Source organism: Aphis gossypii, chromosome X (assembly GCF_020184175.1).
Source record: "Aphis gossypii isolate Hap1 chromosome X, ASM2018417v2, whole genome shotgun sequence".
Lineage (NCBI taxonomy): Eukaryota > Metazoa > Arthropoda > Insecta > Hemiptera > Aphididae > Aphis > Aphis gossypii.
Genome location: NC_065533.1, coordinates 53,552,987 through 53,568,535, shown reverse-complemented (window position 1 = coordinate 53,568,535; position 15,549 = coordinate 53,552,987). Strand labels below are relative to the sequence as shown.

The 15,549-nt window shown below is 29.7% G+C and overlaps 2 protein-coding genes across 3 annotated transcripts in view; one reads left to right on the top strand and one right to left on the bottom strand.

Moving 5' to 3' along the window:
- Window positions 1-15,549, top strand: part of LOC126551613 (putative inhibitor of apoptosis) — a 94,153-nt gene that overhangs the window by 59,491 nt on the left and 19,113 nt on the right. The window lies entirely within an intron of this gene.
- Window positions 6,036-13,969, bottom strand: LOC126551611 (WD repeat-containing protein 36-like). Its single transcript, XM_050205506.1, has 4 exons — window positions 13,694-13,969; window positions 7,198-8,682; window positions 6,857-7,125; window positions 6,036-6,779 (listed from the first exon to the last, which is right to left on the bottom strand). Exons 1-4 carry the CDS (start codon window positions 13,731-13,733, stop codon window positions 6,042-6,044), a joined length of 2,532 nt encoding a protein of 843 aa, XP_050061463.1. The 5' UTR covers window positions 13,734-13,969; the 3' UTR covers window positions 6,036-6,041.

The window sequence follows — 15,549 nt, the reverse complement described above, 5'->3', positions numbered from 1 at the left end:
CATACGGCACCTAATGTACAGCAGAGCGGTACTCACTTGCCCACTTTTTTTATGTTGATATTTATCGAGATGTTGGGATATATTAATTACAGTTCCTTCATTATCCATAAGTGTTTCTTTGTCATCGTAATTATTCGTAATTGTGTTTGATATTTTTGTGTAAGTATTTACTGATTTAATGTTATTGTTATTATTAAGAGGTTTTTTGATATCTATAAAGTCATTTGGAAGTGTGTCATTACTGATACTATTATTTTTCTTAATGTTATTTATTAATTTTTGTAAAGGCAGTACGTCATTGATGATAATATGTTTATGTGGTATTTTGTTTGATGGTTTATCTGTTCTTGTCCCGGGGACCCAATGCGTATTATTATTGACATTATACAAAACGATTGCGGGCCTATTATTATAGTTTTTCTTTTGATAGATAATTGCTGTTTTATTAGTGTCATTGTAAATATAATTGTCGTGATTATAATAATCAGCGATTGCGGCTAATTCGTCATCAGACATCCAATAATTAGGCAGCTGTGTAATATTAAATAATTGTAAGATATCTGCTATAGAAGTAATTTTATTTAATTTGTTATCGTTTAAAGCATTGCATACAGCATAAATGCCATAGTTTCCATCGCCTGCGACATTTTCTCCGGGTTTATAACTTTCAAAAATTGATTTAATTGTATTACTATCTTTTATATCAATTTTTATATTATGATCGTCATTTATTTTAATTATTTTACTCATATTATTATTAAGATTATTATTGGGTGTTCTTATTTTATCATTGAAACTGTCATTAATATTATTTGATTTTTTTAATTATTTTATGAGAATGGTAGTGGTCGCATATTAAATTTATGACCTTTTGATGTTCATGAGTTTTCCAATTATTAGTTATATGTGTTTTAACTTTATGACAATTGAGAAGATCGATATTTGTATTTGAAAATTCTTTAAAAATTGATTGTTTAATGATTGCCCAATTACATTTGTCTACGCCTGAGGCAATTGTAGGAATAGCAATTTTGAAATCATGTAATTTTTGCATTGATTTTTTTAAGTTTTGAATAGTGAGTTTTATGTCATCGTATTTAGGTTTATGAAAATATTTTTGTTTTGTTACTAGGTGATAAATTATTTTGTTTCCGATTTTTATTGGAATTGCATCGCCTATTTGTGGGTTTAACTTTTCGAGTTGAGGCGTTATGTTTCCAAATGTTGTTTTTATACGAAACGCTATTCCTTTAGACATTTTTAAGTCTGCAGATATGCAATGTGCAATCGAGTAGTCAGAGTCTACAAGAAATATATCTGCTATTTCCTCTTTAATATTATTAATATTTGTTTTAGATATATTGGTATAAGTTTGTATTGTGATTGAATCATTTAATATTAAAGTGTTATTATGAAAATTGATAATAGCCTTATTGCTGTGTAAAAAATTATTTCCTATTATTATATGGCACGTTAAATTTTTAACAATAAATACTGATGTTTCAAAATCATGAGAATTGATTTTAAGTTTAATTGTTGTGGAGCCATAGACAGTTAATGGGTTATTGTTTGGACCTGATAAAATTATGTTTTCTTTAATTATTTTATTTTCAGGGAGTACAAGCGTGTGTCTTATACAACATATATTGACCCCTGTATCAATAGTTATAGGTACATCAATATTATTAAGTTTAGCGCGAATGAATAACGGTTCAGAAATATGATTAATTTTGTAAGTAGTTACTGGTTTTTTAACTGACGATGAAGGGTAACAGCGAGTGTCAGAAAAACTGTTTAACCTATTTATTAGTTTTTTTGAATTGAAAATTTTCTACAAGTTTGTGCTGAATGTCCTATCATATTACATAATTGACAATTAATCGGGTTATTTTTAAATCGGCAATATTCTGTAGAATGATTATTTCTAGAACAAATTGTACATTGCATTTTATCATTGTTATTTGAATTATTTTTGTTTTTAGAGTAACAAAATTCCGTGGTATGATTATTTTTAAAGCATATATTACATTTTTTTATATTGTTATTATTTATATTGTTGTTTGGTAGAAAGTTACGATTCTTTTTAAAATTGTTGGGCCTATTAAGATTATTATTTTGAATTTGGGGTTTTATAATATTTTCTATTTCGTTTTTAAATTTATTATTATTTTCATTAAGCAGATTTATTTTCTCATTGAATTCATTTGAAATTTGATTTAATTTATTGGTGATAATGTCAGTTTTTATTTCGGAAGGCGATTGATTTGTTTCACCCGTTACCATAAATTCTACCATTTCGTATTTTCTTATATTGTCTTTTAATAATTTTAGTGTTGAATTATCTAATATTCCAATGTATCTCGCAATATTTGGTTTAAGGCCCTTCATTATATATCTAGTTATTTCTTGTTGGGCCATTTCAGAATCTATACGTCTACAAAGTGATTCAATTTCATTAATAAATGCCATAGGTAGTTCATCGTCTAACTGTTTTCTTTTCTCGAGTAATAATCGAAGCATATCTTTATGAGCAATGTGCTCGAATTCATTTCGAAGTTGTTTTTCTAAATCAGCCCAGTTATTGAAATTTTGATGTTCGATGTTTTCATAAAAAGTTAGTGCTGGCCCTCTAAGAATGCAGGTATGTATAGCAATTTTTCTTGTTCAGACCAGCCATTAATAGAAGCTGCTCTTTGATATTTTTTTAAAAACGCATCTATACTATCAGATGAGGAATCGGAAAATATGTTAGGTTTAAAATAGAGTTTTTTACTATCCATTTTGTTCGTTTCGGTTTGATTATTTAAGTTTTGATAATTTTCATTTATTGTTCCAAAATCGTCCGAGGAAGATTCACCGTTTAAATATTTTAATAATCTATTTTTGAGTTCTGCAACTGTTCCCACACTATTTAAATTTCTTTTATTTAATTCTAAAATTAATTGAGGTTTCTTAAATTTGTTTATTTCATTTGATAGTGAGACAAAAATTGGTTCTCCTATTTAATTTTACTGATTTTTTTTTTTTTTTTTTTTTTAGTTTTTATATAACACTAACTAGATTATTTTATAATATAATTTGTGAAGATATAATTATAATGATTTTAGTGAAAAAAAATGGAAAACTTAGGCATTAATTCGTTTTATTATAATTATAAAATAATATTTTTATATTAATTTATTTATATACTCTTATTATTTACTTTTATTTTATACTTTTACTTATTATTTTTTACTTTTATTTTGTAGATTAATTAATTTTTTTTTTTTTTAGATTTTTTTATTTCGGGGGCTTTAAACGTAGTAAGAGCCTCTAGGTGGGCGCCACTTTGTAATGATTTGAAAATAAGGATTACTTAGTTAATCGGGGGAGATTGCATATTTCTAAATTCATTATTTATTAAATAACCATAACTTATATTACCTCTCTGATTTCCGTGTCGACTTGTTCGTTGAAATCGTGGCTTTCGTCTGATATGTGGAATGAGGTGACCGATTTATATTCCAGAATAAAAAACTTTTCTCTTTTAATCACTATTTATTAATTTTATTTAACACCTTCTTTTTATACACATTAATATATATATATATTAAATTATTATTAAAAACGTTTATAATTAATTCACTGTGTCTTACTGTCCAGACGGTCTGCGTGGTCTCTTGCCGTCAGTATGATGACACACAGAACACGCAATTGGCCGCCTGAACGGCAGACTGGAGTTTTTATAATATGATATCTTAATGTGTGTGTGTATGTGTGTGTGCTTAAACTTAATGGCTAATAATTATTATAATTATTTTCTTATATACTTTACATTTAAAAGATATGATGGCTTAAACGCACATCATTACACTTCCTTGAGCTCATTTTCCGGGAAGAATCACCGGTATCCATATATATATACGGAATCTCCAGTTCATAACCGAGTTTTTCATTCTACTTAGAGCTGCGTGAAATAAAAGTGAGTATTTTTAAAAAAATATCAAACTTCGGCCTATTCGACGGACTCGCGAAACACGTATTATGGGCTGGTTGCCGTCCTTCCGCGAGCTCCTGACAATTTTCCGGGAGGATTCTCCAGGTATCCGACTACATACTCTAAATCTCCAGATAATAACGGAGATTTTTATTTTATTTAGAGCTGCGTGAAATAAAAGTGAGTATTTTAAAAAAAAAAACTAATTCGGGTCGAATTGACGGACTCGCGAAACACGTTTTATGGGCAGGTTGCCGTCCTTCCGTGAGCTCCTGAACCATTTCCGGGAGGAACCGCCGGTATCCGACTACATACTCGGAATCTCCAGTTCATAACGGAGATTTTCATTCTACTTAGAGCTGCGCAAAATAAAAGTGAGTGTTTTTAAATAAATATCAAACAGGGCCTTCTTTTTTAGCGTATTCCTATAACCGTGGCCGTTATTGCTGTTGTGTTGTGCTATCTATTGGTCAAAAGTAATTTTTGAATATTTAGTGGATTTTTAACGTGTTTGGGAACCCTGCAGGTCCTTATCAAATATTGCTAGCGTAACATTCGTCTCTATAGGGCAAGGGCGTTGAACCATTAACAAGGTATTTTAAAATAATTCAATTTTTTAACGAGTTTTGAGTTTTGAAAACCTGTAGACAAATAATTCTAAATACTTCCTTTTTTTTTTTTTTTATTATTATTATTAATCTCATACACATGCTTTCAATTGAATGATGTTAAATGAAATAAAAAAAATACTAAAATGATCTATAAAATTAATTCAGTTCAGTAAGGTTAAACCATAAGACAAATTGTAAGTAAAAAATTTGAAAGTATCTATAAATACATTATTAAAATGTTTTTTTGTATTTGTTCTTGCATACTTTTTTACAGAGTATTCAATTTATATGTTTTAAGGACAATTCAAAATAAGTATCTAAGCTCTGTGTTTATTCTTAAATACTTTTAAAAATTAACTTTATTCTTTCAATCTGTTAACAAGTATCTAAAAATTATTTCATAAGGTCGCTACATCCCTGTTGATCGTTGTGAGTAGTAACACTAATAGCAGTGGTATAACAGTATAAATGGTACTTACCAAAAATGGTCTGATCACACATTCTTAAAATGCATTACATTGTATACTATTATGACGTCTTTTTTCTTTTTCCTTTCGGTCCCAACAACATGGGGTTGATCATTCTTATTCTTTTTTTTATGGGGCATAGAGTTGTCACCCAAAACTCTTCTTTACTCGCACCAGCTATTTTCATTTAATCCTGTTCTGATTATATATTTGTTTTTTGATATTATTCTCTACTTTATAGTTTATTAGTTATACTAATAACATGACCGAATCATCTTCAACTTTTTTTGCCTACAATAATTGCCACTCATAAATTATAAAAAGTTTATGATTATAAATAGTTTTTACCACTGTTATCTAAATGTTAATTATTATTTATTTATGTCGTGTCTCTTTGAGTATACCTACTTCATCTGTAGATTTCTCATTATCTTTTCCTACAAGTGATAAATAATATATTTTTACTCAAATCACAATGAATTGTAAAACCATCTTAAATAATTAATTATTCCATAAATTTTAGTCATATTTTAAAAATACAAGTTTATAATATATATAAGGCTATTTTATTATCAAACAACACTTATTTTAAAAACAATTAATGTTGTTGATCATACATAAATTTTTAACTGTATCTTTTTAAATTGTTGAATATCAACACACATTTTTAATTCCATATTCTGAAACAGAATATTTAGCATTTCAATATTTAACTAAAATTACTTTATGTTTAACTTAACACCATAATATATGATGTTATAATTTAAAAACAATATAATAAATATGTTTCTTAAATACCTTATTAAGTTGTATTATAATGTATTAATATTGATTCTTGAATTGTATTTGATTATTTGTTTAATTAATAAATTATATTGTATTATCTTTGATCAATTAAATAATTCTAACTAGATATTAAACTGTATAAATGTATAAATGCTTAACACAAGCATTAAAAAAATAAACAAGAACTCAAATAAATGCTTATTAATTATTTTTCATATATTCAATAATACTTAGACATAATAAAAAGTTATTTTGTAAATGCTCCCATGCATTATGTTTTGATATCTCCTCAATACTGTTGATTGCTTCTGGTCGCTGGGCCAATGCACGTCCATTATATTTTAAAAATACACCCAAATATGATTGTATCAACTCAAAGTCTTTGTTTTTGATTGATATTTCATTTAAAAGATTTAAAAATTTAATTATTAATTCATAAGTCCCTCCTGCTTCTGGCGATAAGCTTCTTAATTCATAGTTCAAAGCTGATGGTCCCATTAATTTTAATTGATCAAATAAAATTTGATAATCTTTTGACGAAGTAGCTTTTAAAAGTTGTTGAGCAAAAACAGTATGCATAACTGTTTCCGGAATTTTAGTATTTGTATCTGTTTTACCAACTCCATTTAAATCGAATTGAAAGTCTACTGATTGTATAGTAGGCAGGAAAAATGGAGCAGCAGCTGGAGCTTTAGGTGGTTGTACTGGTTTGTTTCTTTTTTTGACAGCATCTAAATTTAATAGACTTTGCCATCCAGCGTCATTTTGGCCGCTCATAGTAATAAAAGTATCGATTTGCCCTTTGGAGATATTTTGCAAACCGACATGTTTATACATGGTTTTGTTTATCCATAAAATTATACCAAGTTGGTCGGCGTGCGCCGTAGCCAGATTATTACCGTTTGGAGAAAATGTTAAAGATACACAAGGTGTATCAACCTAAAATATTATAACAATTAAATATATATAATTATATAATATTTATGATCCAATCATAAATATATCAGGTAACTTACTTTAAGTATATCAATCATTGATGATGATGGAATGTCCCAAGTACGAATGGTTGAATCCATTGCTGATGAAACTAACCATCTGGAATCTGGACTAAATGTCAAATCAGTTAAAGGACCTCGGTGACCAGTAAACTTTCTTATGATGGTGCGAGTATCAATATCAACTAGACTAATGTTATAATTATCTAAAGCAACTGCAAGGAATGAACTTTCTGTGTGCCAGCTAAATAATGAAACTGTATCATCCAACTCCAATTTAGACAATAAATCTGCAAAAAAAAATAAAATATTTTTAATAAAATGCTATTTAATCAATATATTTTAAAATAAATGTGACATACTTAATTTTTTGAAATTCCAGAATTTTAAAAATGTATCAGAGCCACCAGATACCATTATTTGATTAAGTGTGTCTACATAGACTCCACGTACACATTTATGGGCTATTGGTTCTCCATAAGTTCCTCTATGTAAGCCTGACTGAATGTTGTACTTATCAATGTGACCAGAACTGTATCCAACAACTGCAAAATTACCACAATGCGTAAGACATGCACATGTGGCGCTGATTCCTTTCTGCCCACTGACATTTTTCTTAAATCTTTCATGACATAACTTATGCTCTCCCATTTTACTCTTGTCAAATGACCAAGTAGTTACAGTCGGTATGCCTCTATGTACAGCAACAATGCTGTCCCATTCTTTATCTCGTGTAGTTTCTGATGTGAAAGTAGATATTGGAGGCATTATAAGAGGATCAGCCCATTTATTTCCATTTTTTTTAGAAGCTTTTCGATTATATGATGCACGTCCAAAACTTTTATTCGCAATTTCAGTGACTGTATTGAAGACACGCAATGATGAATCATTGCCAGAACTTAAAATACTAGCACCATCCGCCCCGTGAAAACGAATAGAAACAGGAGGTTTGAAATGACCTTCACGTATTTTAAACAAACTGGCCGAACCATCAGACATGTCAAAACGCCACATTTTCAAAGAATTATCAGAAGACGAAGTCACAAGAAGTGGTTCGTCAGGTAAACACTGAAGACCACAAACTGGTCCATGATGCGCTTTAATAATTAAGCTGTCAACTTTTCCTTCCTCGAGATTCCAAACTACTACAGTGCCCTTTGGACTACCAGTTATCATTAATTGTCGTTTAATAAGAAAACTTATACGTGTAACCGAACCCCAATCTTGTGTAAAACTTATGCTGGTTACATCAAACTTTAAATTGTGCAAAATAATTTTTCCATTACTCAATCCTATTGCCATCATGTCTTCAGCTGGAGCTGGTTCTAAGCTGGTCACACAACTATTCCAACCCTTAAATTCATATATCATAGATCCTGTTTTTATGTTCCACAGCTGTAATTTTCCTTCAGCTGAGCCAATTAATAATTTATTAGTATACGTTGGTGGATGGCATATAGCTGTTGCAGTGAAGTCTAATTGAATTTCTTTGTATAAACTCTCACTTTTTACATCCCAAATTTTAAGAACTCCTGATTCATCAATAGACACTAAATTAGCCGCAAATGGAAACAATAATTTGATAGCTGCTTTGTGACCTGTATACATGTGTTTTACTTCTATCCCTCGTCGCCATGCATATATATTATTTCCACAACTAGTATAAACCAGATAACTATCAGCCGCTAAACAAGTTATGTCAGTTTCATGTTGTGGGCTTACTGATAGAAGTTGAAATCTATCAGAACTATATGTGTGAAAAGCACGTCCAACGCATGTGATTATGATATTTTCTCGTCTGATGTGTATGTATCGGGTAACGAGTGGAATATCATTGCTGACATATCCTGAAACAATTTAAAAATAAATTAATACAAATGGCCGAACTATTATAATAAAATAATAAACATTTATTGGTAATTAGTAGGTATTTAACATATTAAAACGTGTAAGTAAGACTTAAATACTAGTAGTACATTGTTAAGATAGATACTTTTATTTTATTATTTTATTTCATTTGAGCTAAAATATTAAATACCTTAAATACCACAACACAATGCTATTATATACATTTATAAATAACAAGATGAACAGTAAAACCCCAAAATTGTTTCAAACTATTATCTGACAAATTAGTGAAGTATTAAAATGATTTAAATGGTTAACGTTAGGTACTTTTCATACTTCAAATATCTTATTCTGATAAAAATGTGTAATTACTTATATATTCATTTTCTCTTAATCAGTATCATATAGTTCACAAACCCAGCTCCATCGATTGCATAAAAGTAAATCATCAACAGAAAACTATAGACTTTATTTTAGTTAACAAAAGTATAACGCTATTCTAATAATGTTCAATATCCCACTAAGCGTCAGTAGTCGACTGTAATAACTAATAAACAAATGCAGTTTTGTCACATTATCGGATTATAAGAGTATCAATAACATTGATCATCGATGTACATCAATTGACCAAACAAAGAAAAATGTATTACGTTAAACGCAAGGTTCAAATGATGTAGAGGTAGACTAACGGAGTAAAGGAAGTGGTCGAGTGCGTGTAAACCATTTGTGTTCCAGTGTTCTAATAGGCGAATGTAAGTTCCTACACGAGACCTAGCAGGTTAACAAGATACATACCTATGTTAGTTCCTACACGATAAAATTAGGTACATATGTAAGTTCCTACACAGTAAAAAGCAGGTACACGTGTAAGTTCCTGCACTAAGTATATTATAAGTTATCAATCTAATATCCAGTGTGCATAGTGTGCTTGAAGAGTACGGACGTTAGTCGTGTGTTATCTTTAATTCTCTTTGTGATTAAATAGTTAATTGCTTATTATTTCTCGATTATATTTTATAAATAATTATAAGTTGTGAAAATGTTGTGTAATGAATGCAATGATGATATTTTTGAGGGAGATGAAATTAAATGTTCAACGTGTATTACACTTTTTCATTTCGGATGTGCTTCGTTAAGAGAAATCTCGTTTAGAAAAATGTCAAAAAACGCCAAATTTAACTGGAGTTGTAATAAATGCAAATTTTCTGTTCCAAAGGATAAAACACCGACTTCGGTAAGTACTACGGTACTTAATAGTATGGATTCATGTACCTTATCAAACGAAACTTTTAAAAGTTTAATTGATTCAGTTAACTACATGAGCGATAAGTTTGATAGCTTTGGTAAACAACTACAGGAAATGTTAACGACAATAAAATATATGAAGGAGGAAAATCAAATTTTAAGGAAACAAAATAATAAACTGAAAAATGAAGTTACTTTCTTAGATAAGCGTATAAATGTCTTAGAACAAAAATCAATAGAACATTTTGCTGAAATTGTTGGTGTTCCAGAAACAAATAATGAAAATTGTATTAAAACAGTGGAGGCAATCGCAGCATCAGTAGGAGTTGAAACAACTATTTTGAAAGCTTATCGTATCCAGACTAAACTCCAAAACAAACCCAGAAAAATGATTGTTGAATTCCAGACAAATAGAAAATGTAAGGAAAACAAAATTAACAGGTGAAGCTGTTAATGCTAACTGGAATAATGATAAGATTTATATTAATGATTGTCTAACTCTGTTTAATAGAAATCTGTTTTTTAAAGCTAAATTGTTTGCACGTGAAAAGAGCTTTAAATTTGTTTGGTTTAAAGACTTAAAATTGTTTATTAAAAAACAGTGAAAGTACAAAAGCCATAATAGTTGATAATGAGGATCTAAACTAATTTAATTTAACATCATTACAAAGCAGGTTATTTTTGTTTATATTTTATATTATATTTTAAATGGAAAAATGTTTAAATATTGAAGGATATCTAAGTTATAAAACAAATTATTTTGAATCTTTTTCTGAATTTTATCATGTAAAAAATGTAAATAGTATTAATTATGTAAATATTTTTTGTTGTAATATTAGAAGTGTAAACGCCAATTTTGATGAATTAATGTTGTTTTTAGAAAGTGATAAAAATAATGAAAAATTAGATATAATTATTTTAACTGAAACTTGGCATAATGCTTCGAATCATTGTAACTACACTATTGATGGCTATAATTTATTTTTTTCAACTATTAAGAGAAATCAAAATGATGGAATAGTTATTTTTGTTAAAAACACTTTTAATGTAGACTTTTTTGAATACGATTATGTAGAAACAAACATTGTTAAAATATCTTTAATGAATCTATGTCTGCCTATAAATATTTTATGCATTTATAGATCACCCTCGACTGATATACGTAGCTTTATGGAAACATTAAGTAATGTTATAAAGGAATATAATTATAAAGGTGGCTATATTGTTCTCATTGGAGATATGAATATAAATATTGTCGGTGATAATTTAATTAATAATGAATACCTAGATCTATTATCTGTGAGTGGTTTTGCGTCATTTATAAACATTAATACCAGATTACCTAATGGTCGTAACCATGCTTGTCTGGATCATATATTTATTAACAGTAATGAGCACTTAATTAATTTAGTGAACTCTGGTGTGTTGCAGACTGATATAAGTGACCACTTTTCTATCTGTGTTTCTTTACCAATAATCAATACCTTAAAAACTTAATATAATACTTTTTCTATAATTGATCATAATCAAATTAAACGCTTATTACAAACAGAAAAATGGTCTGAAATATATAACAAAACTAACGCTAATGAGTGTTTTAATACATTTCAAAATATAATTAGTAAGACAATTGATATATCAACTGTAAATTAAAGTGATAAGTTGTAAAAATAAACGTTTAAAAGAGTGGATGTCCGCGGGTTTACTATGTTCTAGACGACATAAACAAGCTCTATCATTAATAATAAGAAAAATCCTAATAATTTTAAATTAGCTATCAATTATAAAAAATATAAAAATAAATATACAAGTGTTCTACGACTTGCTAAAATAAGTTTTTATGAAAAAAAGTTTAAGAGTGTCTCTCATAGTTCTAAAGCAACATGGCATCTAATAAATGAAATAACGCGTTCTAAATCAAATAACAAGGATAAAATTGAAATGGTAATAAATATAATGACCAAATGTTTGATGCAGAAACGGATCCTGAAATGGTATCTAATATTTTTAACGATTACTTTGTAAACGTAGGAAAAAAATTAGCTGATAATTTTAGCAATGAGGTAAATAATGAAAATCTAATTGTTAATAATACATTTTGTTTTGATAAATGTTTTTTAGAAAAAATTGAGAGTGCTGAAGTTCTAAAAATTGTAAACAGCTCTAGAGATGATACTGCGGCTGGTTATGATAGAATAACGACAAACTTATTAAAACATATTCTAGAATTAATAATTGATCTGCTTGTTTATATATTTTATAACCTCAGTATAAAGCAAAGTGTTTTTCCTGATAATCTAATGGTAGCCGTTATTAAACCTATTTTAAAGGGTGGAGATAGTAAATGTATTAACAATTATAGGCCAATATCCCTGCTAATAAGTTTTTCCAAAATCCTAGAAAAAATAATTAAAGTAAGGTTAATTACATTTCTGGAAAACAACAAACTTTTATCTAAAAACCAGTATGGATTTAGACCTGGTATTGGTACAGAGGACGCTCTTTATAGTACAACTCAGTTTTTATAGAAAGAATTAGATAGTGGCAACAAAGTAATAGCGATTGTGGAATTTACATATACACAATTAATTTATTAGGAAAGTTATGTACAATAACTTACAAATTTATAAAGCTTAAGAATTTAATACCTACACAAACAATTCGTATAGTATATTTTGCTTTATATCAGTCGATTTATCAGTATGGGTTATTAATATGGGGTGGACTAGGTGAATGTATTTTAAAACAGCTACAAGTAAATCAAAATAAAATAGTTAGAATATGTTTGAATAAGTATGCTCTTGAAGGGTCGACTAGTCGAAACTATAGGAGTTTGGGTGTTCTACCAGTAAAATTCCTCTATAAAAAAATAGCAATCATGTTTATTTTCAAACAATTAATAAAGGGGAAATATAACATTTCTTCTGAAGATAAAAGTGAAAATATGGTTTATAATATTCCCGAAAAAATATCCCAAAAAATCTTTCGGTCAATCATTTGTGGACTATTTGGGGCCTACGTACTTCAACTTAATGCCATATGAGTACCTATAAAAAAAACATCCATCAGCATCAAAGTAGTGTTAAACAATGTGTTCATAAGTATTTATTCTTAGAGTTAGTTTAATTATTATTGTATTATGAATCTTAATTCTAAAATTTTAATATCTATAAAACTAATTTTATTATTTTCTTTTGTAATTTCTGATTTTTCTATAAATTTATTTTAAAATTGTTTTATTTAAATAACTAACTAAACTGTACACATTTTATTTATTTATATAATTGTATTTGGAATAGAATTTTTGTTTTTAGAATAGCATTGTTACACTCTCTATCTCTAACTCAAGCTATGCTTAAAAGAGATAGATAATCAAGTTTAAGAATAGAGGGTTAAAATGTATGACAGTATTTTATAGACGTAGATTGATAACTTATAATATACTTAGTGTAGGAACTTACACATGTACCTTTTTTTTACCCTGTAGGAACTTACATATGTACCTACCAGTCTTCCATCGTGTAGGAACTTACACATCACATATGTAGGAATTAACGTATGTAATTGTCTACCTGTTACTCTCGTGTAGGAACTTACGATTCCCCGTTCTAATAGATACTTTGTACCGTGTTGGACGTATCCATAAAAAGTCGATTACTTTTTGAACGGGACGGATAACGCCGCAGACGTGACAACTTCGTTGTCGCGAGGACGGCCGGCCACGTGTAAATATAAAAAAACAAATTGACAACAGTAGGTACTCACCGAGAGCTCGGTTCTGCAAGAATATTTTACTGGACGACATCGCTCAGGACGGCAATGCGTTCGACAGCGTTAAGACTGCAATCTAGTCCTCGCCGGCCTAAACAACGGATCGTGATGCTCGCGAACGATTGTCGCGGACGAGCGGATACAAAGCGAAAAACGAATATCGATGGCGACTAGACCACGTGTACAGCTACTCGTACGCTATCGAATAACAACATACCGCAGTCTCGCCGACAATCGTCGTTATCGTCCATCAAGGTTTATAGATAATAATATAGGTTGCTTCATAGTCGTGTAAACAAAACGAATCCCCCGCATTCATTCCCCGTTATGTGACGTCATTGCCGTACACCACGACGAATACGGAATACGGACGGATAGTGATAAACGTCATACACGTTCTTATCATACGTACAAATCTTATCAATGGATCCATTGGATCCAAACAAAAGCTATTACAATGTAATAATATCGCTTAAAATTAACATTTTACACGTTGTTTAAGCAAAATTGTTTAATTCTTAAGGATTATGTGTACTAATGCACTGTGCATAGTTAGTTTAATGAAAAATCGCGTAAATTGAAAGTTTAAACTAAAATTTTGTTCAAATTTTCTAAAAGTATATGTTTTTCATATGGTACGAAATATTTGTTTGGATCCAATTGGGACATTTGATAAGGATTTATGACATTTGTGACGTAACACTATCCGTCCGTATACAATTTATATACCGCCGTATACGACACTTGTTTTATGTTTCGATTTTAGTGCTTACTAAAGTTTAAAATGTTTAATTACTGTTAAGTGTAGGTACTTGTAAGGATAGGCACGTAATGCTATAAATGTAGAATATAAATATTATATGAATAATTGTTTGTATTCAATGTAGCATGTTTTCGTTTCGTTTTGTTATCATATTCGTGTGCACGTAACGGTGCGTTCCACAGTTGCAGCCTTCGTCGGCTGACGCTTATCAGGCGTTAGTGTGCGACCGGCCAGCTGTGGAATCATTATCAATGTTTTCTTATATTCGGTTATGTTCAAAACTTTAAGTTTTTCATCTAGTCATGCTTTCAGTGTCACAAAGTTTCTAGTTTTTCCATTGTTTATTGTTTTTGTGTGGTGACACTGAAAGACCGTTCTTTTGAGTTTCTTCGTTCTCTTGTCCGTTATGTGAATTCGGGCACTTTACTTTGGTCCGCTGCCCACGATCCAGCAAGCCGTGCGCCCGTGCCCATACTGTGTTTCTTGTTCCTGCTGCAGCTGTCAAACCACGTTTTTCTTGTGTTTTGTGATTTCTTCTGTCTGGTAACTATCGTTCGCGCATTTATTGCCCATCATTAATTGTTTTTCCCCTAGTTTAGGGCGGTCATTGATTACCAGCAGAAGATTGTGTTCCTCGTGGTTTGTTGCGTTGTGTGTCCGCTGTAGCAGTGTGTATTGTGAGTTCTTGTGTCTTCGTGTTGAGGTTAGCGGCGTTCTTGAGTGTGTGCGGGATCAATCTTGTACTTTTTATTGTATTTTAAATTTATTATTATTATACGGATCCCGGCACCTCAAGACGCCATAACCCCAAGGGTATGTGATATACTTTATTATAATCAGTCATTGGCCGACGGGTCATTATTATTTATTATCGTTATTAGTATTATTTGAGTATACCATTGTTATATAATATTTATAAGTTGGACTGATATTATCCTACTGTCTGTGATATATTGTTATTATTTTATTCATTTATTGGACCAAGTGGTCAATTATTATTATACAATTTTTATGTAACCAATACAACCAGTTTCTTTTATTATACTCATGGGACGGTAGTGCAATAAGTTGCCTACCCTCCCGGCCG

Coding starts and splice junctions, on each gene's coding strand:
- LOC126551611 (XM_050205506.1), bottom strand. CDS start 13,733: ATGTCGTCCAGTAAAATATTCTTGCAGAACCGAGCTCTCG. Junction 8,683..13,693: donor CTTGCAGAACCGAGCTCTCG/GTGAGTACCTAC, acceptor AAATTGTTTCAG/GATATGTCAGCAATGATATT. Junction 7,126..7,197: donor CTGGAATTTCAAAAAATTAA/GTATGTCACATT, acceptor TTTTTTTTGCAG/ATTTATTGTCTAAATTGGAG.